Source organism: Tamandua tetradactyla, chromosome 12 (assembly GCF_023851605.1).
Source record: "Tamandua tetradactyla isolate mTamTet1 chromosome 12, mTamTet1.pri, whole genome shotgun sequence".
Lineage (NCBI taxonomy): Eukaryota > Metazoa > Chordata > Mammalia > Pilosa > Myrmecophagidae > Tamandua > Tamandua tetradactyla.
The window spans coordinates 30,183,061-30,209,631 of record NC_135338.1 but is presented as its reverse complement, the minus strand read 5'-3'; the positions used below and the strand labels follow the sequence as shown (position 1 = coordinate 30,209,631).

Here is a 26,571-nt window from a genome sequence, read left to right as displayed (position 1 = left end):
TACTGCTTTCCTTTATGAGCCACGCTGCTTCCCTCCTATACATTAGTCGCATTGCCCTTCATTAATTAAGAGGTGGTGGGGAATGTGTAAATACACAAACAATGTGCAATCTTATCAATTTCCAATCTAACCATCAACTTATACAATCAGTATGCTTATTACATTGTTTTCCCAGAACCTTTCAAAAGCCCTTTGTAATAATGACAATCTATATAATATGACAAATTGGGACAAGAAGAATGGATTGTACATGATGAATATCAGAATATCTGGGTAAAAAAGAGAATTTAAGGGTATACAGAGACAACATTTTATTCTGTTGCAAGCAAAATATAGAACGCTAAAATAATATTTCAGAGGCTAGGCTATTTATGGGTTTTAATAGTCTCTCTTGCATGTCGTTTCCAAGCTGGCAACAGTAAAACCATAGCAACAGGAAATTCTTCCCTGCAGTGAAGTTTATGAATGCTTTTCTGTTTTCATGACTCAACTCCTTATTTAATTTCCTGTACAGAAAATCAGAGAGATTACTACAGACAGTAATACAGATGTGCTAATCCAAAGACCTTCTCAAAGAAAAACAGGTCACAGGTGTCTATGGCTAGATTTTGAGATAAAATTTAAAACTGCCTCCACAAAGACTCATAGCAGAAGTCAATATACTCTAACCAAAACAGATGCTTCAACACTCGATTATTTTATTAACAACTTGGAGAATGGGAGCAGACACCCCTATATGTTCATACTTCATACCTAAACAATTTAGTTCATTATGCTTTTAATTAGCACATTTTAGAAGCTGAACTAACATCAGAACTATAAAGCCTAATTTCTTAGGGATTAAGGTAGGCTATAGTCAATAATAATAGAGAACAGTGATAATTCTAAGAATACGTAAATGAGTAAGAAAACCATACAAAGGCTCACTACATAGATAGGCATAAGGATTATGAAATAAACTAGTAAAAGCCCAAATTTCTAGAGCTTACAATCATGTGGTTACAAATTTCGGTGGAGTTTTTAATCACCCCACTCTTCAGCTAAATATAATGAAAATTATGTACCATCATCACTATTGCTCAATTTGCCTCTATGGATCTACGCCACACATTCCTCTACTAAAGCTACTTTTAAAAACCCAGTCCTAGATACTTTGATGATGGTCTCCAGTTGTTCTTGTGCCCATTCTCTCTAGTTTCCTCTCCCCGACCACCAGCAGTTTTCTACAATAAATGGCAATGCTGTTTTATAGGTAACTGAACAAATGCACAACACAGCAGGAGGAAAATAAGTATAATAGGAGGATAAGTATTTCTTACTTTTGGTATCAAGCTGTGCACGATACTTCTCAAATCCTTTGAGCCGAACGCGTTCTCCCAACAGCTGAAGGAATTCCTCAAAGGCTGGGCCTGCTGATTCATTGTTGTACATCTCTTCTTCAGTGCTCTGCCCAGCTTTACAGTACATGATGCCTACTTTCTGCTGATAGTTCAGCTGTGAAGACAAGCAGAAGGACGTATATGAGTAAAGGGCAGATCCACTTAAATGCTAGTAAGTCCCGTAGGGCATGTGCCCAGCAGATAGCTAACTATTTGCTACTATCCCTTGAAATCTTCTTAATTCTTCAGTCTCTGTTCCCCAAAATATAGTGGGGCAAGCATCTATAATCTTTATGAATTAAAAGAAAAGACCAGAAAAATAAAATTTTTTGTATGTCAAGATCATTAGAATATTCAGATGCTGATACTTTAGGGAATTTGCATTAACAGATTACAAAGTACAAAGTGCAACTATACAAAACTGCCTGAAAACAACACTATTCTTTCCCAGTGATCTCCCCATTTTAAAAAAGAAGGCCTCTCTTCTCTCTCTCTCTAAGCTCAAATCTTCAAGTAAAATCATTACGCTCCGTATATGTGTTACACGACATCCAGGGTTAAAAGTTTCCCTGGTAACGTGGGATATGAACCCAGGGACGAGCCTGGCCCTGGCACCGTGGGACTGACAATATATTTTTGATCAGGGAGGGGGGGGCAAGAAATGTAACAAAATAAGGTATTAGTAGTTGAAAGAGTTGAAGCAGGGTCAAGAGGCCATTCTGGAGACTACTCTTACACAACTTTCAGCTAGATATTGCTATTTACCATGGTTTGTAAATCTCAACCAAAACCATTCTTGTCAACCCTAAAGAACATCTAGGACCCTATGTGTCAGTCTACAAAAGTTTCATGCACTATGATTACTTTCCAGAAATGTACAACCATGATATGTCCCATATTACCAATACCCCTTTCCAACATGAAAAAGTTAGAATGGGCACAGCCCAAATACCCTTAAACATTGGGAGAAGGATCAAAAGAGAAGAAGGAATTATAACAGAGAAGACAGGAGTTAACAAATGAGTATGAATGGTGAATCATGATGTTGATATTTCCTTTAGTCTCCAGTGTCATGGGGCACCTAGAAGGAAAAACCTAAAATTGTGGAACTGTAACCCATACCAAACTCTGAAATCTATTTTATAACTACTTGCTACATTCTACTTTGAAATTTTTTGCTTTTGTACATATATTTCACAATTAAAAAAATATGTTTATAAAAAAGGGAGGCCTTTAAGAATTAAAAAAGGGGCCCGTTTTACCAAAGACACTTTAAAAGAAATTGTTTTGCACTAAAATGCCCATTAATATCCTTGCATTTTGTGTGTGTGTGTGTGGATTAGAAAATACTTGCCTCCCAATACCATTTCTTCAATATATCAAATTACAAATCTTTTTTTCTTCATTTTTATGGCTGTTTTAGGCTACCAAGTTTTATTTTTATTATTATTATTTTTTAAATTATCAAACCAAAACAACATACATACATGAATATTCTTAACATACAAATGTTCAGTGCGTGGTATATAATCAATGTATCACAATATCATCACATAGTTGTATATTCATCACCATGATCATTTTTTAGAACATTTGTATCACTCCAGAAAAGAGATAAAAAGAAAAAAGGAAAAACTCATACATACCATGCCCTTTACCCCTCCTTCTCATTGACCACTAGTATTTTCATCTACCCAATATATTTTAACCTTTGTTCCCCTAATTTTTTTCTATACCCCTTAGTGGTATTTCAAACCACTCAATTTATTTTAACATTTGTTTCCCCTATTTATTTATTTTTAATCCATATTTTTTACTCATCTGTCAATATCATAGATAAAAGGAGCATTAGATACAAGGTTTTCACACTACATAGTCACATTGAGAAACAGTATCTTTATACATTCATCTTCAAGAAACATGGCTACTGGAACACAGCTCTACTGTTTTAGGTACTTCCCTCTAGCCTCTCTAATATACCTTAACCCAAACAGGGATATCTACAAAATGCATAAGAATAACCTCTAGGATAACCTCTCAACTCTGTTTGAAATCCTCAGCCACTGATGCTTTATTTTGTCTCATTTCTCTCTTCCCCCTTTGGGTTGAGGAGTTTTCTTCATCCTTTGACACTAAGTCTCAGCTCATTCTAGGAGTTCTGTTCCACACTGCCAGGGAGGTTTATACACCTGGGAGTCATGTCCCACACAGAGAGGGGGAGGGCAGTGAGTTAGCTTGCAGTGTTGGCTGAGAGAGAGAGAGAGAGAGAGAGAGAGAGAGAGAGAGAGAGAGAGAGAGAGAGAGAGAGAGAGGGGCCACATCTGAGCAACAATAGAGGTTCTCTGGGGGTGAGTCTTTGGCCTAATTTTAAGTAGACTTATTCTGTCCTTTGTGGGGATAAGTTTCATATGAACAAACCCCAAGATTGAGAGCTCAGCCTATTAATTTGGTTGTCCCCATTGCTTGCGAGAAAATCAGGAGTTCTCCAAATGGAGAAGCTGAACTTTCCCTGTTTCTTGCTGTTCCCCCAAAAGGACTTTGCAAAATACTTTTTTATTCACTGTTCAAATCAATCCTCTATCTTTCCTCTGGTTTCATTTGTGCCCCAGCCCTTCTTCCTCTATCATTCTCACATTCTGCTTCATTGAGTATACTAACATTATTGTGCTTCAATTAGGTAGTATTGTGCTATCCATTTCTGAATTTTTACAATCAGTCCTGTTGCACAATCTGTATCCCTTCAACTCCAATTACCCAATATCTACCCTATTTCTATCTCCTGATGGCCTCTGTTCTTAACTGAAATTCTCCAAGTTCACTCATTTATGTTAGTTGGTATCAGTGAGCCCATACAGTATCTGTCCTTTTATTTCCAGCTAATCTCACTCAGTATAATGTCCTCAAGGTCCGTCCATGTTGTTACATTCTTCAAAACTTTATTCTGTCTTACAGCTGCATAATATTCCATCATATGTATATACCACAGCTTGTTTGGCCACTCATCAAATGATGGACATGTGGGCTGTTTCCATCTCTTGGCAATTGTAAATAATGCTGCTAAAAACATTGGTGTGCAAATGTTCATTTGTGTCCTTGCCCTCATGTCCCCTGAGTAGATACCTAGCAATGGTATTGCCAAATCATATGGCAATTCTATACTTAACGTCCTGAGGAACTGCCTGCCTTCCACAATGGTTGTACCATTTTACATTCCCATCAGCAGCAAGTAAGTGTGCCTCTTTCTCCACATCTTCTCCAGCACTTGTTGTTTTCTGTTTTATTGATAATGGCCATTCTGGTGGATGTGAGATGATATCTCATTGTGGTTTTGATTTGCATTTCCCTAATAGCCAGGGAAGCCGACCATTTTTTCATGTGCCTTTTAGCCATTTGTATTTCCTCTTCTGAGAAATGTGTTTATGTCTTTTGCCCATTTTGTAATTCAGTTGTTTCTCTTTGTTGTTGAGTTGAACAATCTCTTTATATATTTTGGATACTAGACCCTTATCTAACATATCATTTCCAAATATTGTCTTCCATTGTGTAGGTTGTCTTTTTATTTTCTTGACAAAGTTCACTGATGCACAAAAGTGTTTAATTTTAAGGAGTTCCCATTTATCTATTTCTTTCTTCAAAGCTCGTGCTTTGGGTGTAAGATGTAGGAAACCACCTCCTATTATAAAACATATAAGATATTTCCCTACATTTTCTTCTACAAGTTTTATGGTCTTAGAGCTAATGTTTAGGTCTTAGATCCATTTTGGGTTAATTTTTGTATAGGGTGTGAGACAGGGACCCTCTTTCATTCTTTTGTATATGGATATCCAGTTCTCCAAGCACCATTTATTGAAGAGACTGTTCTGTCCCAGGTGAGTTGGCTTGACTGCCTTATCAAAGATCAATTATCCATAGATGAGATGGTCTATATCTGAACACTCTATTTGATTCCATTGGCCAGAATATCTATTGTTATGCCAGTACCATGTTGTTTTGACCACTGTAGCTTTATAATATGCCTTAAAATCAGGTAGTGTGAGACCTCCGACTTCGTTTTTCTTTCTCAGGATATTTTTAGCTATTTGGGGCACCCTGTCCTTCCAGATAAATTTGGTTATTGGTTTTTCTATTTCTGAAAAGTAAGTTGTTGGGATTTTAATTGGTATTGCATTGACTCTATAACTAAATTTAGGTAAGACTGACATCTTAACTATATTTAGTTTTCCAATCCATGAACACAGTATGCCCTTCCATCTATTTAGGTCTTCTGTGATTTCTTTTAACAGTTTCTTGTAGTTTTCTTTGTATAGATCTTTTGTATTCTTAAACTTAGTCCTAAATATTTTATTGATTTGGTTGCAGTTAATGAAATTTTTTTCTTGATTTTCCCCCTCAGACTGTTCATTACTAGTGTATAGAAACACTACAGATTTCTGGGTATTGATCCTGTAACCTGCCATATTGCTGCACTCTTTTATTAGCTCTAGTAGTTTTGCTTCAGATTTTTCAGGGTTTTCAACATATAGTATAATATCATCTGCAAACAGTGAGGGTTTTACTTTTTCCTTTCCAATTTTGATGTCTTGCATTTCTTTTTCTTGTCTAATTGCTCTGGCTAGAACTTCAAACACAATGTTGAATAACAGTAATGATAGTGGACATCCTTATCTTGTTCCTGATCTTAGGGGGAAAGTTTTCAGTTTTTCCCCATTGAGGATGATGCTAGCTGTAAGTTTTTCATACACTCCCTTTATCATGTTGAGGAAGTTCCCTTCCATTCCTATCCTTTAAGTTTTTTCAACAGGAAAGGATACTGAATTTTGTCAACTGCATTTTCTGCATCAAGCAAGACGATCATGTGTTTTTTCTGCTTTGATCTGTTGATATGGTGTATTACATTAATTGATGATCTTATGTTGAACCATCCTTGCATACCGGGGATGAATCCTACTTGATCATGGTGTATAATCCTATTACTGTGCTGCTAGATTCAATTTGCAAGAATTTTGTTGAGGATTTTTGCATCTATATTCATTAGAGAGATTGGTCTGTAGTTTTCCCTCCTTGTAGCAATCTTTGTTTGGCTTTGGTATGAAGGTGATATCGACTTCATAGAATGAGTAAGGTAGCCTTCCCTCCTCTTCAACTTTTTGAAGAGTTTGAGCAGGATTGGTACTAATTCTTTCTTGAATGTTTGGTAGAATTCACATGTGAAGCCACCTGCTACTGGGCTTTTCTTTTTTGGGAGCTTCTCAATGACTAATTCAATTTCTTTACTTGTGATTGGTTTGTTGAGATCTTCTATTTCTTCTCAATTCAATGTTGGTTGTTCATGCTTTTCTAGGAAGTTGTCCATCTCATCTACGTTGCCTAGTTTATTGGCATAAAGTTTTTCATAGTATCTTCTCATTACTTCCTTTATTTCTGTAGGGTCAGTGGTTATGTCTCCTCTTCCATTTCTGATTATATTTGTATTCTCTCTCTTCTTCTTTTTTGCCAACCTCGTTAAGGGTCCATCAATCTTATTGATTTTCTCATAAAACCAACTTGGTCTTGATTTTCCCAAGTATTTTCATGTCCTCATTTCATGTTGTTATTTCTTTCCTTTTGCTTGCTTTGGGGTTAGTTTTCTGCTTTTTCTCTAGTTCTTCCAAGTGAACAGTTAATTCCTCGATTTTTGCTCTTTCTTCTTTTTTGATATAGGCATTTAGGGCCATAAATTTCCCTCTTAGCACTGCCTTTGCTGCATCTCATAAATTTTGATATGTTGTGTCCTCGAGATATTTACTGATTTCTCTTGTAATTTCTTCCTTGACCCTCTGGTTGTTTAAGTGTGCTGTTGGGCCACCATATATTTGTGAAATTTCTGGCTCTTTGCATATTTCTGATTATCAACTTCATTTCTTTATGATCTGAGAAAATGTTTTGTATGATTTTAATCTTTTTAAATTTATTAAGACTTCTTTTGTCACTCGGCATATGGTCTATGCTTGAGAATGATCCATGAGCACTTGAGAAAAAGGTGTACCCTGCTGTTGTGGGGTGTAATGTTCTATAAATGTATGTTAAGTCTTGTTCATTTATTGTATTATTCAAATTATCTGTTTCTTTATTGATCCTCTGTCTAGATGTTCTGTCCATTGTTGAGAGTAGGGAATTGAAGTCTCCAATTATTATGGTAGATTTGTCTATTTCTTTTTTCAGTGCTCTCAGTGTTTGCCTCATGTATTTTGGAGCACTATGGCTTGGTGCATAAATATTTATGATTGTTATGTCTTCTTGTTGAATTGTTCTCTTCATTAATACAGTGAAGAACAGTGTTCTTCTTTGTCTCTTTTAATGGTTTTACATTTGAAGTCTAATTTGCTGGATATTAGAAAAGCTACTCCTGCTCTTTTCTGATTGTTGTTTGTATGAAATATCTTTTCCCAACCTTTCACTTTCAACCTGTTTATCCTTGGATCTAAAAGGTGTCTCCTTTAGACACCATATAGATGTTTTTTAATCCATTCTGCCAGTCTGTCTTTTGACTGGGGAGTTTAATCCATTAACATTTAGTGTTATTACTATAAGGGCAGTACTTTCTTCTGCCATTTTGCCTTTTGGATTTTACATGTCATATCTAATTTTTCTTCTTTTCACCTTTATTGATAGTCTTCATTTCTATACTCTTCTCCACACCTCTCTCTCCTGTCTTTTCCTATCTGTCTCTAGTGCTCCCTGGCACCACGGGATCAACAATTACATCCTGACCAAATGGGCAGAAAGAAGTTAATTAATAAAGTATCAGAGCAGAAAGAGTTCAAATAGAGTCAAGAGACTACTCTGGAGATTGCTTTTATGCAAGTTTCAGGTAGACCTTGCTATCTATCGTAACCTGCCAACTCCCAATCAGGACCATTCCAGCCAATCCTAAAGAATACCTAGGGCAATTTATAAGATTCCACAAAGGTTCCATGCACAAGAGTAACTCTTCAGAAACTTACAACCTCCAGATGGGTCCCCAGTCCAGATAAGTCCTGAAACCTAGCCCAGCCTCTCTAGAACATCAGATAGTTTCATTTCCCTACCCCATATTAGTGATAGACCTTTTCAATATCAAAAATTTAGAATAGCCACAGCCCAAACACCCGTAAAGAGAGGGTTGGAAAGATCAAAGGTGATGGTAGAGTTACATAGAGAAGACAGGATCTAATAAATGAATATGAATGCTGAATCATTACATCGATATCTTTTAGTCTCCAGTATTTTAGAGCAGCTATAAGCAAAAACCTAAAATTGTGAAATTGTAACTGATGTCAAACTCTGAAATATGTTCTACAACTGATTGTGGTGCTGCGCTTTGAAATTTACAACTTTTTTGTATATATGTTATTTTCCACAAAAAAAGAAGGAAAAAAAGTTGATTGTGATGATAAAAAAAAAAATTAAGCCCTCAAACCTCCTATATTGTGGAGCAGCTAGAAGGAAAAATATGAGAGGATCATATGGTAGCCCAAGACAAACTCTGGGATCTATCCTGTAACTACTTGTTGAAGAGTGCTTTGAAAACTATTGCTTTTTATTTCTCTGCTTTGTATATATGTTATACTATAGAAAGGAAAGGGGGAAGTAAAGAGGCAGAATCTTAATAGCTAACATTCATTGAGTTCCTATTACATGCCAATTGCTCTATTCAGTGTCTAACACACATTAGCCCCTTATCCTCACAATAGCCCATAAGGCAGATATTACCCCAGTTTGACAGATAAGCAGTGAAGGCCAGAGCATGGAAAAGAAAGTAATTAGCCCAGTAGGGAGAGACAGAAGATCACAGATTGTCAGTTCCATGATTTGACTCTATCAAACACCACCAGCACTCAAAAAAGGCTTGTCTTGCTATATTTCTGTTACTGTAATACATGTCCATAACCCATTACTTGCAATTATGAATTTCTCAAGTGTAAACCAAAAGTTAAGAAAACACATTTGGCAGCAAGACCTGATATGAGGAACACATTAATACTTTTTATTCATTCCTCTTCATGTGAATATTCATATTTTTTTGTTGCACAAATATTAACGTGTTTGATACCTGCTGCAGACCCCACTGTGAATATTACTATATGGTACAGATGCTATATTACTTTTCTAAAATCCAAAAATTTCTGAATTCAGAAACATATCGGCTCCTTCCATTTTACATAAAGAACTCTGAATCTGAACTACCTTTCTCAGCTTTCCAAATGAAATGCTTCAGATTAGTGATAACACAGAAATTGTATCAAAAGGAAGAGACCCTTGCTTGCCTTACCTTCCTCCACTACAGCCTGTCTAGTTGACAGGAAAGCTCAACAGCCTTTAGATGACCCAGAGACCTGACAGCTCCAGAAGAGTTCTCCTATAATAGCTTAGAATCGACCTCACCTAAACCTGAGAGTAGAAGGTGAAATTCCAAGTCTGGCAGATGCAAATCGTAGACACACTTCTACTTGGATATTTTTTAAAATAGCACACAACATTACATTGTTTCTACTTCATTTTAATTATTAACAAGAACACATTTGGGAATTACTTCATTTTTGCATACCACACTAAGGAAAAATACAACATAACAAAACAGGGTAAAACCTATGTCACACTGTTAACATTTAACCTCTTTTTCATTGGCTTGCTTAATACCTGAATGTGGTTAATGCTTTGAGGGAAACTCCCACAGGTAGAGATTTCATCTTGGCTTTAAAATTGAGCCAAGTACCCTATCAGCCTCAACAAAGAAAAAGTAGCGAGAGTTTCTATGTCTATTAGAAAAGAAGTCCTTAATGTAGCTAGATCCCAGAAGTGACAATCAGATATCTTATTCTTTCCTGAAAAGTTAATCTACTCTCTCTCTTTAGGGAGAGCCATCAAAGGGATAAAGCAATCTGGAGAGAGGAAGGAGCTTTGTGCTCCCAGACCAGCTTTCACAGGCAACAATGTAAAACAAAAGTCACCCTGTACAACAGAAAGTATCACAGTGAAATTGGACGTGCAGAAGGCTCTTTTAAAACTTCTTAGATAAAAGCCTAAGATTTCACTGTGCAACATTCAAAGGGATTCATTTATATAAAGAAGAGAGTTCACTGGGGAGGAAAGGTAAGTAACAGGATTTCACAAAACCCACTAGAGAAGCAGAGTCCAAGCACAATGAGACAATGCCCCCTTCTTTTGACTGATTTCTAATATACTAGTGAACTCCACCTGCTGTTAGGAGGACGAGCTTGCCTTGCTGGTTCAGAAAGGAATGCTCTTTTAAGAGGATTAGGAAATTTGTTAGAATGTCAAATTTCCTCTGGTTTGACACTGTGCCAGATGTCGCCTGCTCTATCCTCTAAGGTGACAATGTGACTGTATCCTTGGCTGCTTCTCCAATTAAATCAAGGTAGGTGGCATTCTCTGAACTTAGGCTCTTAGAATCTTTAGTTAGCAACCATGTTCCCTGCCAGAATATGAGAAGTTGCTAAGGAGGAGTTATAGAAATGTGATAAGGAGCATTTCAAGAAAAAGAGCAAATGTAAATGAAGTTAAAACTGTTGTTTGGGATTATGTCCTCTTTTGAACAACTTTTTCTTTTCTTTGAGAACTACAAACATATTTGTGTGTGATGTTCAAAATAGTGTTATAAGGGCACCAAAATCCATACTGAGAACGGACTGGGGTTATCCACAGTTTAGGGTTTTTCTTTGGATAATCTCTGGGTCATCTAAAAGTGTTACTATAATTTCATGTGTGTTTATAACTTGTTCTTATGGAGCACTGATGGCAGAGCTTAGACAAGCAACAAATGTCTGTATTACAAAAAAATGATGATGATCAGTCCACAGGACAAAGGCTGTATTTAAGATGAAGGTCTTGAATCTCAACAAAGCAAAATGTCTTTCAACTCCCACCCAAAGTGATGTGGGCTCCCATGGCTGGGAACAAACAGTACCTAAAATTGCTCTCCTTTCATAAGGCAGGCACTTTAACACAGAATCAAAGAAACAAATACTGCAATCTAACTTATACAGCCCTGAGGTTCTGGGAAAGAGAGATGATAAAAGTCAGTCCTTTACCAAAAGAAACAGATTTGAAGAACCAGAAACCACAAGAAAACCTCAGTTGTTATATTCTTTTATATTATCTTATTCTATCCAGAAATTTAAAATAGCCAATATTCATTACAGCTGTTAAAAGAAAAATCTGAAGAGGCTTCTTTGGTTAGACTGTTCAAATTCTACTTGCGACTACCAGACAGTGTTTCTCAGACATGCCACCTAATAAAGACTCCATCCTGTAATCTGGAGGCTCACGCCAAAGAGACCACAAGTGGCCTCTCTCTACCAATCTGACTGTGCCTCATCAAATTCTTTAGGGAATCCAGGGGAAAATAATTTGCTCTCTCATCTCGGGTAATGTAGAAACAAACACATGTATCCCCTACAACTTCACTTTCAGAGAATAAATATGGGGAGATGAGATTGGTGGGAGTAAGGGGGATGGAAAACAATACATAGTTTCGATAGTTCTTAGTCTTCATTATAGGGCTGAAATAACACAACTCCCCTGTCTGCCAACTTCCAACACAGATTTCAGTAAAGAAGCATACCTGCATGTGTTGTTAAATAATTGCTTTTGTTTCTCAATAGTCTTAACTATATTCACTGGAAAAATCCAAACTATCACATCTAAAGGGAACAGAATACCCCTCTACCCACCCTGCTCCCATAAGACAGTCTTATCAAAACTAAGCTATGAAAAGAATCACAATAGAGATAAGATAAATAATACTTCCAAATACCTTCTCCTGCAAAGTTAGTTTAACCGTCCAATAAGCAGAAATCCAATCTTGAGGGGACTAGGAATTAGGTTATCATGTACAAATCAAAATCCCTCAAAAACTCCAGAACATAAAAAAATTTTGATCAAATTTTTACAGCAAAACTGTCCAATAAGAAAGTAACGAAAGCCACAAATTGAGATATATTTGATTTTTATTTAGCTCAATAAATATAAAAAATATTTCAAACCTGTACTCAATATAAAACTTTTTAATGGGATGGCTTACATTTTTTTTTCATACTAAGTCCTCCAAAACTGTGGTGCATCTTTCACTTACAGCACATCTCAATTCAGACTAGCTACATTTCAAGTGCTCAATAGCCACATTTGCTTTGGATGCTAGAGAGCAATGAAACTAGCAGGAAATTTATTTCTACTTTTTCTTTACCTTATTTAATTGGACAAATTATAATTTTATACAGAACAGAGAAATGAACTAGAAACGAGAAGAATCCAGAGTCCCAGTTCTGATACCATAGTTGCATGGTATTTCAAATCCCTCTACATCTAAAATACTTAATATGCAAATAAAGGGATTAGACCTAATATAAATGGATGTGCACATCCACATACTTGAAAATGCAAATAGACTTAAAAAATACACATATTTTGAAATTCTATGATATACAAGATGGAGTACAAAACTTTTATGCTACTGATTTCAGAAAATGGTAATGGTTAATCCTCAAATCATGCTTTATGTAGTAGAAACAACTTAAAAGCATGACTTGTCCAAAGGTATTTTTGGATATTCTTTTGTGTCACATGTTCTACTTTGCTAGCTGCCAGAATGCAATACACCAGGAATGGAATGGCTTTTTAAAAGGGGAATTTAATAAGTTGCTAGTTTACAGCTCTAAGGCTGAGAAAATGTCCCAATTAAAACAAGTCTATAGAAATGTCCAATCTAAGGCATCCAGGGAAAGATACCTTTGTTCAAGAAGGCTAATGAAGTTCAGGGTTTCTCTTTCAAGTGAGCAGTCACATGGTGAACACGGTCGGGGCTTCTCTCTCAGCTGGAAGGGCACATGGTGAACACGGTATCATCTGCTAGCTTTCTCTCCTGGGTTCCTGTTTCATGAAGCTCCCCGGGAAGCGTTTTCCTTCTTCATTTCCAAAGGTCGCTGGCTGGTAGACTTTGCTTCGTAGTACTGCAGCATTCTCTGCTCTCTCTGAATCTCTCTCATTCTCCAAAATATTCCTCTCTTATAGGACTCTTTTATAGAAACTAATCAAGACACACCCAAGTGGGTGGAGACATGCCTCCACCTAATCCAGTTTAACAATCACTCTTGATTAAATCACATCTCCAGGGAGATGATCTAACTACAGTTTCAAACATATGATGCTGGATAGGGATTAGAAGAAATGGCTGAGTTTGCAAGATGGGATTACAATTAAAATATGGCTTCTCTAGGGTACTTACATCCTTTCAAACTGGCACATCACACATCAACATTACAAAAAAACTTAGCTTAAAGACACAATAATGGTAACCATTTATATTTATTTCTACAGAATTTTAGATTTATAAAATCCCTACTTTTACATCCCCAGAGTATATTAAGTAGACAATCAAAAAGTATTGGCAAAGTCCCTTGAGCAATGGGAGAAAAAGTACAGAACTATTAAACTTTAATAGTTTAACTTATTGGGGAAACCCAGGTACTGTGTCAAACATTAGGGACACCCAAATCAACAGGCCAACTCCTTTATCTTGAGGCTTGCTCTTATAAAGTTTATGTATGTAGAGAGAAGCTTATCCTACCTATAGGTATGCACATGAGTCACCTCCAGAGGTCCTCTTTTGTTGCTCGGATGTGGCTTTGGTCTCTCTAAGTCCAAATCTGCAAGTGAAACCATTGCCCTCCCCCTACGTGGGACATGACATCCAGGAGTGAAAGTCTCCCTGGCATGGGAAATGACCCCCAGGGATGAGCCTGACCCTAGCTCCATGGGAACAACAATGCCATCCTGACCAAGAGCAGGGGAAAGAAGCGTAACAAATAAGGTATCAGTGGCTGAGAGAGTTCAAGTAGAGTCGAGAGGCTACTCTGGAGGTCGCTCTTGTGCAAGTTTCAGTCAGACACTGCTACCTACTATAACTTGCCAAACCCCACCCAAACCATTCCTGCCAATCCTAAAGAATACCTAGGGCATTATATAAGATTCTACAAAGGTCCATGTACTAGGGTAACTTTTCAGAAACCTACAACCTCCAGATGGGTCCCTGGACCTGATAAGCCCTGAAATGCAGAGGGGCCAGCCCTTCTAGAACATCAACTAGTTCCATCTCCCTATCCCATTTTATCAACAGCACCTTCTAACATGAAAAAGTCAGAATGGGCAAGAGCCCAGCCCAAATACCACTAAAGAATAAGAGAAAGATCAAAGGTGATGGTGGATTTATAGAGAGAAGGTAGAGTTTAACAAATGAGTATGAGTTTTGAATCATTATATTGATATTTTTTAGTCTTCAGTTCTTTAGAGCAGCTAGAAGTAAAAACCTAAAATGGTGGGATTGTAACCCATACCTAATTCTGGATTCTGTTCTACAATGAATTGTGCTGTGCTTTGAAATTTATTGCTTTTCTATATATGTCATTTTTCGTAAAAAAAAAAAGAAAAAAAATGTCTTCTAACCTCTAGTGTTTTGGAGCAGCTAGAAGGAAAGATCTGAAATAGTGGAACGGTAATCTATAACAAACTCTGAAATCTGTTCTGTATCTATCTGTTGAAGTGTACTCTGAAAATCATTACTTTTTCTTTCTTTTCTTTGTATATATGTTATATTTAACAACAAAAAACATTTTAAAAAATTTTAAAAAACAACTAAATGCCTTTACATTGAGACTGGTATTTTCCTAGATTTGAATATCTAACTTTCTTAATTTTGAATTTTTCTTTAAAAGGCATAAAAGCATTTCTTGACTGCCTTCTGAATTGGTATAACTTGATGCATAATTAAAATGTGAGGTTTTATCTATATCTATTTGTTTCATGAAATATGATTACAGTATACCAGAAAGATCTGTGTCTCTGTGTAGTGCCTATTCTACATTTAACCAATCTGGAACTCAATTACAAGTAGGAAAATGCCCAATATTAATATTAAAATGTCCACACATTGAAGTACATGCATTTTATTCACAGGAGAATCCCTGGGCTTATAACATGTAGAGATCCTCAACAATTAATTCAGATGAGAGTTTCTCAATCTTGGCAATGCTGAACTTTTCAGCCAAATACTTCTTTGTGGTGCAGGGCTGTCCTGTGTGTTGTAGGATGTTGAGCATCATCCTTGTCTTTTACCCACTGGATTCCCACCTTGTGACAACCTAAGATGGCTCCAAGCATTGCCAATTGTACCAACCCCAATCCCACCCCATCCATAGGGCATTCTTTCCTCTCTGATTCTCTGCTCTGAGATCTCTATAGCCTTCTTGGCTTCCCTGGACCCCATCTCAAGTCTTTTCAACTCAGGGAGACACCGGGATTTCACACCTCGCCCTGCACGGCAATCTGGAAATTGTCTTTGGGCAGGAAGCTGATGCAATCTTAGGGCTCTTCTTATTCATCTCCCTTCTCTCAGAGAATACTCTCCTTCATTGTCTGATGTCCAATGTCTTAAAAAAACATGTTTTCATTTGTTTCGTCAAGTTTCTTAGCTGTTTCATGAGGGAGGGTGAGTCCAGTCCCTCTTATTTAATCTTGGCTAGAACAGTTTCTATAAAAACTTTATTGACATACATTTTGAACAGCAAGCAGCATCCATTTCAGGCAGACAAGTTAATGAGTTTTGACAAACTGCTACCAGCATCAAAGTATAGAAAATTTTCATCACCTCAAAAGCTTCTTCATTCCCCTTTGCCATTCATCCCTGCATCCATTAACAGCCTCAGGCAACCACTGTTCCACTTTTTTCTCACTATCAATTAGTTTTGCTTACATTCGTTGAAGAATTTTTTTTCTGGGTATAGAATTCATTGTGGGAGCTATTCTATATCTTTTTTTTTTTTTAACACTTTAGAGATATCTTCTGGTTTCCATCTTTTCTTTATGTTTTATTGCCCAGAAAATGCTCAAAGTTGAGATTTATTTTTAAATAAAAAATTTATTTTCAAAAAACATTCTGACCAGTTTTTTCATTTATTCTCAGTGGGAGCAGGATGATTTGCAACAAGCTACTCTGCTATTACAGAACTGAAAACCTTGTCAGTTTTCAAAATCTTTATGACTCACAATGACAGTACTGACTTGGCTTTTCTTAATATACAGAACTCCTGTAACTACTCTCTGAAGATAAATCTCTATGCTGTCCTCCAAAAGCATGGCAAAGAGACTTCAACAATTTAGTGTCAAGAGCCAAAAATGCAGTTAGAAAATTTATCCTAATTGTGTATTATTTGCAAAAATCCAATTACTTAAAAAAATTATGTATTCTGGGTGGGAAAGTCGTAAAAAAAAAAAGAAAAGAGGTAGTTTGAAAATTAATTTTTTATATATGCATACATATTCTAATCTATTTTTATCTTTGGCATAATGTAAAGGAGACATGCTACATACACACATACACACACACACACACACACACACACACACTAATCTTATGAAACAACGTATAAAATTTCTCACAAAAATAAAAAGCTTCACATTGGGTAATAAGTTGATAATAAATGTACCTGATTTTGATTTGACATTAAGATGAATTTCAATTTTAGAGGAAAAGATTCTTCAGTGCAACATTATAATTGAAAAAAATTGGAATTATTGCCAATAATCGTCAATAGGGAAACTGATTAAATAAACTATGGTACAATGGGTAATACAATGATAACACTGGAAAAGCATTCTAAGTACTGACATAGAAAGATCTCCAAAATATATTACAGGCATATCTCGAAAATACTGTGGATTCAGTTCCAGACCATTGTAATAAAGCAAACATTGCAACAAAGTCACATGAAATTTTTGGTTTTCCAGTGCATTTAAAATTATAATTACCCTACACTATAATCTACTAAGTATGTGATAGCATTATGTCTTTAAAAATGTACATACCTTAATTAAAAGTGACACAGAGACACAAAGTGAGCACATGCTATTGGAAAATGGCACCAAGAGACTTGCTCAACATAGGGTTGACACAACTTCAATTTGTAAAAAAAAATGTAATATCTGTGAAGCTCAATAAAGTGAAGTGCAATAAAATGAGGTATGCCTCTATTAAGTGAAGAAAGCAAGGGTCTATAGCATGCTATGCATAAGAAGGACCAGAGAATTATATATTGCATATTTGGTGCTATCTGTAGAAAGAAAATAGGGAGATACAGGAAACTAATAAAAGTGATAACTACTGGGAGAGTAGGAGAGGGGTAGATAGATACAAATGGGTTGGAAATAAGATCGGTCAATGTAAGCACTGTTATAATGTTTTGATTTTTTTTGGGGGGGGAGTGCATGGTCCGGGAATCGAACCCGGGTCTCCCACATGAAAGGCGGGCATTCTAACCACTAAACTACCCATGCACCCAATGTTTTGATTTTTAAACTATTTGAAGATATTACCTATTTAAGATAAGTCTTACAGGAAAGAAACTATTAACTTTTTATTAAAGACCACTGAAATATCTGCAGTCAGTGGCTCTATTTTTTGGATTATCAACCAAGGAATCCTTGCTGCATGCACCTCAGTCATCTTGCTGTTGTTCCATCACTTCAAACCCCAGTCCTGCCACAAAGTCTGCCGAATACTAATGTTACTGGCCATGTTAATCACAGCATCTTATCACTGGGAAAATCTCTATTGGTCATTCAGTGCAAATTCTCTTCACATCCATCCATGAGAGGTTATCCAGCCTCAGCTGGGTAAGAGAACATAGATGGCCAGTGTGGAGTAATTATTACTTGTGAATACTAGACACAGCTATCAATGCCGCTATTCTTCTGGAGCTGATGACTATCGTGTACTTTTCCTTCCTGAAATACTATGCATACAGGTTCATGAGTTGTCTGGAAGAAATCTGGTGGCCATCTGAATTTTAAGTTTGCACTATCTAATATCATAATTACAGAGAACATTAAAATTCCAGGAATGGCAATTGTTCTGTCAAAGCCTCATTCATGGAAAACCAGTCTTGGAAAGACTTTTCCCTGTGGGTCATTTTTTAAAGTTAGATGCCTGACTCAAAGAACAAAGTGGCTGGTTGAACTCATTTATCCTCATGATAAAATAATGCAACAGGGCAATCAATGGGCTAAGTTGGCAGAGAATTTCATTCAAGTCCGTAATCAAAGAATGAACACTATTCAGTATCAAATAAACATTGCTTCTTTCCTTATATCTATTCTTTAAATTGCAGACCTAGTTAAATGTAATTACTTTCTCTTTACTCTAATTCAGTAACTTGATAGGTAACTTTTAAAAAACTGAGAACACATTAAACATTTCATTTTGTTACATTTTAATGACTACCTAGAAAAGCAGAGGAGATATTTGGGAAAATCACTTCCACGTATATGAAACTATGTTTCCTAAGATAAACAGGACAACTGATGGTCTCTTCTGTAAACCGGCAATTGTACTTTAAATATTTATAAACACTACTCCATTTTCATTTGTTACATTTAATGTTCATGTTACATTTAATATGGGCCACTGAAGCCTAAAGTTATTGTGGCCATCTTCCAGGTTTCTTCTCCCACTTATGGGGAAGGGAAGGGGGGACAGTATATGGAATATTGTTAAGAATGCAGGCTCTGGGGTCTGAATGCAGGCATTCAAGGCCTGCCCCCTACCAGCCATTCATTGTAACGGACGACCGCAGGAGGAGGAAGGGGGTAGTTCAGGCACTCTGTGCTCAGTGTTCTTGTCTACAAAACAGGAACGGCATTATAGTAGCCATATCAAAGGATTCTGAAGATTAATTAAAATAAACCCTGAAAACTGCTTTGAACTGATACTGCTCAATAAAAATGTTCTATTTTTAGTACATTCTTATGGTACTCCTGCTAAGCTGGACTGCTTACTTACTGCCCCAGTGCTTTTGTCCCTCTGGCTCTGTCCCTGTTGATTTGATTCTACACCACCCTACTGTCTCTTCTCTGACTGATGAAGTTCTCTCCCTTTCCAAGGCCCATCTAGTTCTCATCCAACCAACCATCATGTCTTGGCCCCATTTGTTTGCACCTTCATTGCTCTTTGTTTGCAATTCTCTTATTATAATCATTATATTAACCCTGACTATCATTTATGACCTTAGCTCCTCCATGGAAAAGGGACTGTCTTACTAGCCTATTTATTCTCTATGTTATTTAACAAACAGCAAAATGTGCTATTCAATAAGCATTTATTGAATTTGAAACAGTCTTCTATTTGTCAAAGCTTAATATGTTTACCTATAATAAGAGCCCTCTCAAGGGATGGTTATAAAGATTATGTAAAGGGTTATAAAGATTATGTAAAGGGTTCCTAACAAGTATTATTTTATCATTATCAACAACAGCTAATATTCTTGGATGTATACTATGAACCCAGCACGCACTAAGTATCTCAGTGTAAACTCTTTACAATAGGCCTTTCATGATAATCTTTCGTTTCCCTTGCACAGAGTAGATGAGATACTGATATTTTTAAAATGACTGATTCAGAAAAAATGGCTTTGATATGGCAAATTTAAAACTAACTGAATTGACCATAGTAATTAAAAAGTTATTAAAACAATATTGTACAGTAATGAAATTCCTGGATATTTCACAAGGTAGGTTTGAGTGTCATATAATTTAAAATATGCAAAAGTGTATAAAAGCCTGCAAATATCAAAGACAAAAAGTAGTATCATGCATATTTGTATCTAGTGCTCAGGCCCAAGAATGGGTATCTACTCCATAGGGTTGCCATGAGGATTAAGCTAGATAATGCAGACAAAGTTCTTAAAACAAGTAATAATCAAACATTTATATTTCTTTCTTTTTCATCCATCATGAGGAATAATCTCAATTATCCAATAAGTAAAGATCCAGGAACAAAATAGATCATCTAAATCCAGAGTTGATACACCTTTTCTCAGTCACAAATTGTATCTCCCTACCAATGTGCAAACATTAACAGGTTGGTTTCGTCTGTCCATCGCCCTTGATATAGCAATAGGAATGTACATGAATAAATAGTGAAAGGCCCGGAGAGGTATCAAGAAGACGAATGTGAAAGCTTGGATAAACCAGGAAGCATATAATCGCTTTCTGAAATTTCAGAAGTTGCAAGGCCTACTTTAGTTCCCCAATATATACCAGAGCCTAGCCAAATGAAAGCCAAATTTCTACATCTTTGTGAGAGGATCTCTTTTTTAAAATTTGTTTAAAATTTTTTAAACTTCTCTTTTAAATTTACCTCTTAAAAGTGGAAAAATGAGAAAATAAAGTACAAACGATAGAAAAGGCAAAATGCTGTAGAGTATAGCAAACAAAGAATGTTTCCTTTTCCCAAGCATAAGTATGAGAACAGTTTTTAATGAGAGCAGAAAAGATTTTTATTTATTTATTTATTTTTAAAATTTTTTATTTTTTTACATGGGTAGGTACCGGGAATCGAACCCAGGTCTTCTTGCCTGCTGAGCCACCGTGGCCAGCCAGAAAAGATTTTAAAGGGATCACTTAAATAAAAATTAAAGGGAGGCTTAAATTTTTTAGTGAGTCCATTCTTATGTTACCATAATATGAATTCCTTTAAAGAATATAAGGATATATACTAAGCTTGAAATTTAACAAAAGGATAACATAGTTGGAAAGTAAAAATTCTTTGCAATGATTTATAAGCAAAATCCATTGTACTGTTAACCATTTCCCCTTTGAAATTTGTACTTGTAAAGGTAATGATATAATCAATTTCCCAAATGATTCCAAGGCATTAATGAGATCACCTACAAAAAAAAAAAAAAAGAAAAAAAATGACTGCCCAGACTAAAAGCCTATGTATTCATGTCATCTGTTTTTTTATCAGTATATTGCTAGCTTTGAATGATCCATATGGAGATACAAAATAAAAGGGGAAGGACATGTGGTAGTGCCCCTAGGTGAGATATAGAGCCGCTCATATAGAATAGAAGGTTCTAAAACTTCTAGAGTCTATTGTGTAGTAAAATTTTCTAAATAAAATTGGACAGCGTCACCAGTGATAGTGTATGGCATGATTCATCACTTATGAAGGAAAAGATATTTTAATATCCCAAAAATAGGAAGACCATAATTTTAGAGTAATGAACAGTTGTATGAAATAAATAAATTTAGCTTTAAGTTAAAATCACTATAATATTCTTTTCTTTCCCATTTTGATAGGACCATAAGGTATTCATCATGTGGATAAGCACAATCTGTGGTTCAAGTTTTTACAATCACTAAGAGAGAGAGAAAAAAAAATGTGAAATCCCATAAAATTTCTACAACTGGGCACACATTTTGTATGTAGTATGGGTAAAAGGCGAGAAACTGGCAATAAATGCCTTCTTTTTATAAGACAGTTCATTCCAATGTAGAATTTAGAGTACTAAGTAAATGTTTACATTCTTACTATTGAAATTTTTCATTCTGCTTGCTAAGCATAGTAACTGAAATGAAAGAGTCAATAAAATTGAACCTAATCATTCTTCTACTGCTTCTAAGGATAAGTGTCCAAAATATTTACTGGAAAAGAGCCCCAAAATAGTGGTCTATGCATCAGCTGTGTTATGAAGAGTTCAAAGGGCGTCACTGATAGTTACATTTTATGTCCTTAGACACAGCATTCTTGAAATGTATGTATGGACTAGATAGTTATTACTTGTGCTTTATGAAAAGTGAAATAAATGGGCAGCAAAAATGAGGATCAGAAAAGTAACACTGAACGATAAGTCCATAATATATTTTCACTGACTGAATTAAAAGAATAAAATATATCACAAAATTCAGTGTTCTAACTTCCATTTCATTTAATTGAATTTGAAATAAGAAAATATCACAAAAAATTTGTTGATAAATGACATCTCAAAACTACAACTGCCCACCTTTTGGATACAATATGGCTTAAATACTGAAAGGGAGCGCAAGTAAGATTTTATAAATATGTCTACAAAATTAGACCACAGTCTCAAAATACCACAAATGGAATGTGCATGTACTCTCTGGTCAGCGGATTTTCCAGATCACAACTTAACATTCTCTCCCCTTCTGCTAAGCTCTTTGAATTATCCTATCATTCATCTAATCTTGACATTTCAGTTGAAGAAAAATGGAGGTTAAAAAACTGAGAATTTAAATAATTTTACTATTTAAGATCAATATTTTAAAATTTTGTATTCAGAAATCTTAACCTAAAATATGTCATTGGTGGTACTAAAATATTTTTAAATTTTACTCATTCAAGAACAGTGAGGTTCTTATCTTGAAGAACTAGAGAAAGATCAGAAAACTAACCCCAAGGCAAACAGAAGGAAAGAAATAATGAAGACTAGGGCAGAAACAAATGAAATTGAGAATATGAGAACAATAGAGAAAACCAACAAAACCATAAGTTGGTTCTTTGCGAAAAATCAATGAAATTGATGGACCCTTAGCTAGGCTGACAAAAAAATAAAAGAGGATGCAAGTAAATAAAATCAGAAATGGGAAAGAGGACATGACCACTGACCTCACAGAAATAAAGGAGGTAATGAAAGGATACTATATGCTAATAAACTAGACAATGTAGATGAAATAGACAACTTCCCAGAAAAGCATGAACAACCCACATTGACTAGAGAACAAACAGATGGCCTCAACAAACCATCACAAGTAAAGAGATTGAATTAGTCATCAAAAAACTGAATGGCTGCAAGAAGGAATGAGGCTGTGAGGCATACAACTAGGTGAATGAACCTTTAGGACTATGTTCAATGAAATATCAGAAACAAAAAGACAAATATTATCATGACTCACTCAATTGGACTAACCATAATATACAAACTCAGAAAACTGAAGTCAAGAGCATGGCTTATCAGGTTGGCACTTACTGTAAAGGCTCCTAGACTGTAAACTCTTACAGTAGTCACATCTATTCTGGAGTTATAACTATTATTTCTAAATCCTGAGATGCTGAGCTATTTGTATATAACTTGGTTTTTTCCTGGAATTTTGGGTAGTATGTGACACCTGAGACTCTCAGTTAGTTTTGAAGCTATGAACATCAGCATTACCCCACACAGCAACTGTTAAAAAAGAGAGATCAGACTTCAACTAGAGATATGATTGAAGCTGATCTGGATAGGACCAAGGTAAATCAGAATATAGGATAAAAAGATGATAGGGTCTATACTTCAAAACTCTAACTTCTGTGTGAGAACAAAGGGCGAGATGAGATTCTTATTTGGTACAAAATTTATATTTTTGTTAGCACATTATCTAATTGAACTGGTACAGTCAGTTTATTCAAATACCATAATTACACAGAATCTTGAATAGGGTGTGAGCTCTTGTGGGTTTGCACAGGTCAGGGTGCTGCCCTGATATATCCCAGAGTAATTTCAATAGAGAATAAAAAAATATTTGTGAAGTCCCTTTGGGGGACTAGGGAGAAAGAAAGAAATCTTAAACTTTCTGATCTGGGGAATTCCTGATATTCTCGCCAGTGGTAGGGACAACCAATTCAATAGGCTGAGGCCTCAATCTTGGGGCTCGGCCCTATAAAACTTATTCCTGCAAGGGAGAAGCTGAGCCCGCTTATAATTATGCCTAAGAGTCACCCCCAGAGAACCTCTTTTGTTGCTCAGATGGGGTCTCTCTCTCTAAACCAACTTGGCAGATGGACTCACTGCCCTCCCTGCTACATGGATCATGACGTCAGGGGTGTAAATCTGCCTGGTAATGTGGGACAGAACTCCCGGGAAGAAATAAATGCTTTCTTTATTCAGAGCCTAGACCTAGAGTCATGGGAGTGAGAAAGCCTTCTTGACCAAAAAGGGGAAGAGAGAAATGAGAGAAAATAAAGTTTCAGTGGTTAAGAGATTTCAAACAGAATCATGAGCTTATCCTGGATGTTATTCTTATGCATCATATAGATGCCCCTTTTCAGTTTGTGGTGTAGTGGAGTGACTAGAGGGAAATACCTGAATCTGTTGGACTGTATTCCAACAGCCTTGATTACTGAAGATGATCATATAACTATAGCTTTTACAATGTGATTGTGTGACTGTGAAAACTTCGTTGCTGATGCTTCCTTTATTCAGGGTACGGATGGTTGAGTAAAAAAAAGGAGGACAAACAAGAAATAAATAATATCGGGTTGGGGGAATAAGGGGTAACAAAAATTGGGTAGATCGCAATACTAGTGGTCAACAGGCTGGAGGGATAATGGGATGGAATGTAAAGGTTTTTCTTTTTATTTCTTTTTCTGGAGTGATAAAAATGTTCCAAAAATGAACTATGTGATGATATTATGAGGCACTGATATTGTGAGGCACTGATTGTATACTTTGGATGGATTATTTGTGTGTGAAAATATCTGAATAAAAAAAAAAAAAGTGAGGTCTCTCTCTAAGCCCAACTCTGCAAGTAAATCATTACCCTCCCCACTAAGTGGGACATGATATCAGGGGTGAAAGTCTCCCTGGCAACACAGGACATGACTTCCAGGGATGAGACTGGACCTGGGAGCTGTGGGATTAACAACACCTTACTGCCCCAAAAGGGGGAAAAATGTAACAAAATAAGGTATCATGGCTAAGAGAGTCAAAATAGAATCAAGGGGTTATTCTGGAAGCTACAATTATGCAAGTTTCAGCTAGACAGTGCTAATTAACACAGTTTGCTAAACCTCAACCAAAACCATTCCTGTCAAGCTTGAAAAACATGTAAGAGCTCTGAGATTCTACAAAAGTTTCATGTACTAAGATTACTTTCCAGAAACCTACAACCTCTACGTGGGTTCCTAGGCCAGAAAAGCACTGAAATCCAGAGGGGCCAGCCTCTCCAGAACATCAACTAGTTCCATTCCCCTATCCCATATTAACAACACCCCTTTCCAACATGAAAAAGTTTGAAAAGGCAGAGCCCAAATATCCCTAAAGACAGGGAGAAAGATCAAAGGAGAGGAGGAGTTAAAACACAGAAGATACGATTTAACAAATGAGTATGAATGGTGAACCATTACTTTGATATTTCTTTTAGTTTCCAGAGTCTTGGAGCAGCTAGAAGGAAAAATCTAAAATTGTGGAAGAGTAGCCCCTACCAAATTCTGGAGTCTGTTTTATAACTACCTGTTACAATGTACTCTGAAATTTATTGCTTTTTTGTATATGTTATATTTCATAATAAGAAATGTTTAAAAAAAAGAACAGTGGTGAAGAGGCTTACAGTACACAGACTACGTGTGAACCCCCTTTCTATAACTTATTAACTGTGTGAACTTGGTTTCATTACTTAATCTTTTTTGTGCCTCAGATTCCTTATCTCTAAAACAGGCTATTAGTACCATTCTCATAGGACTTGGAAATTAAATGGTTAACATATTTAAAGCACTTAGAGGTTATTATTACTACTATATTAATATTAATATGAATATAGTCATAGCTAATACTAAGACTACTACTACTGTTATAGCTATTTCTTATTCCCAGAGTACTTGAAGAATTCACTACATTTATGTAAGATCACCAATAAAGCTGAACATCATTTAAGAACCATAGCTATCAATTCTGACACAAAGAATTTCATTTGACTAGAAATATCAGCATTTCCTGTCCAAAATGAAATAATAAGATCTACAATTTTTCTGTAAGTTGCCTTATAGGAACCCTGGGCAGCAAAAATGCACCCCCCTGGAAGACAAGCTCACCCCTTGCTCATCCAGTTTCATGAGTTGCTCCGTGACTTTGGGAGTGTTGAAGGCCAACCGCAGGCACTGGACATTGAGCTCAGGAATCACGTGCTCCAGCACCTCTTTCAGGGGAAGCCCTCTGGCCGTCGAGTGCTTTGCCGTTGAAGGAATGGCGTCCTCCAGGACCGAACCCCTCAGCGTCATGAGCTGAAAGAGAAACAGATGGTCTAGTGAAGCCCCTCTTACGGTATGAAAGAGTGAATGAGATAATATGTATCAAAGCCCTAGATTGCAATATTTCTTAAGGAGCAGGGAAAGAACTGGATTGGCTAAGTATGTGAGGGAGAAAGAATGAGAGAAGTGACTGATATAAGAAACTTCATATATGAAAACTGAGGCCAAGGATTTCAAGAAGACCCAGGGAACTTCAAAGGAACTTACAACCAAACCTTCCAAGGACATTTACTTATATGCCAGATAAAATATTTCCTTAAAGAGATCAGTAAGACCAAGGTTTCTTTATGGCTATAACAC

At 36.2% G+C, this 26,571-nt stretch overlaps 1 protein-coding gene and 1 non-coding gene across 18 annotated transcripts in view; both read right to left on the bottom strand.

Annotated features, from left to right (window-relative positions):
* SIPA1L1 (signal induced proliferation associated 1 like 1) overlaps positions 1 to 26,571 on the bottom strand; it is a 417,008-nt gene that overhangs the window by 93,151 nt on the left and 297,286 nt on the right. For all 17 annotated transcript variants that reach the window (XM_077122897.1, XM_077122901.1, XM_077122902.1 and 14 more), the window contains 2 exons: positions 26,056 to 26,244; positions 1,320 to 1,494 (listed from right to left, as the gene is read on the bottom strand). In XM_077122897.1, coding sequence (XP_076979012.1) covers positions 1,320 to 1,494; positions 26,056 to 26,244 — 364 coding nt within the window. The remainder of the gene's footprint in view (positions 1 to 1,319; positions 1,495 to 26,055; positions 26,245 to 26,571) is intronic.
* On the bottom strand, positions 17,673 to 17,744 carry TRNAE-UUC (transfer RNA glutamic acid (anticodon UUC)). The gene has a single exon. It is a non-coding gene; the product is annotated as a tRNA-Glu (tRNA).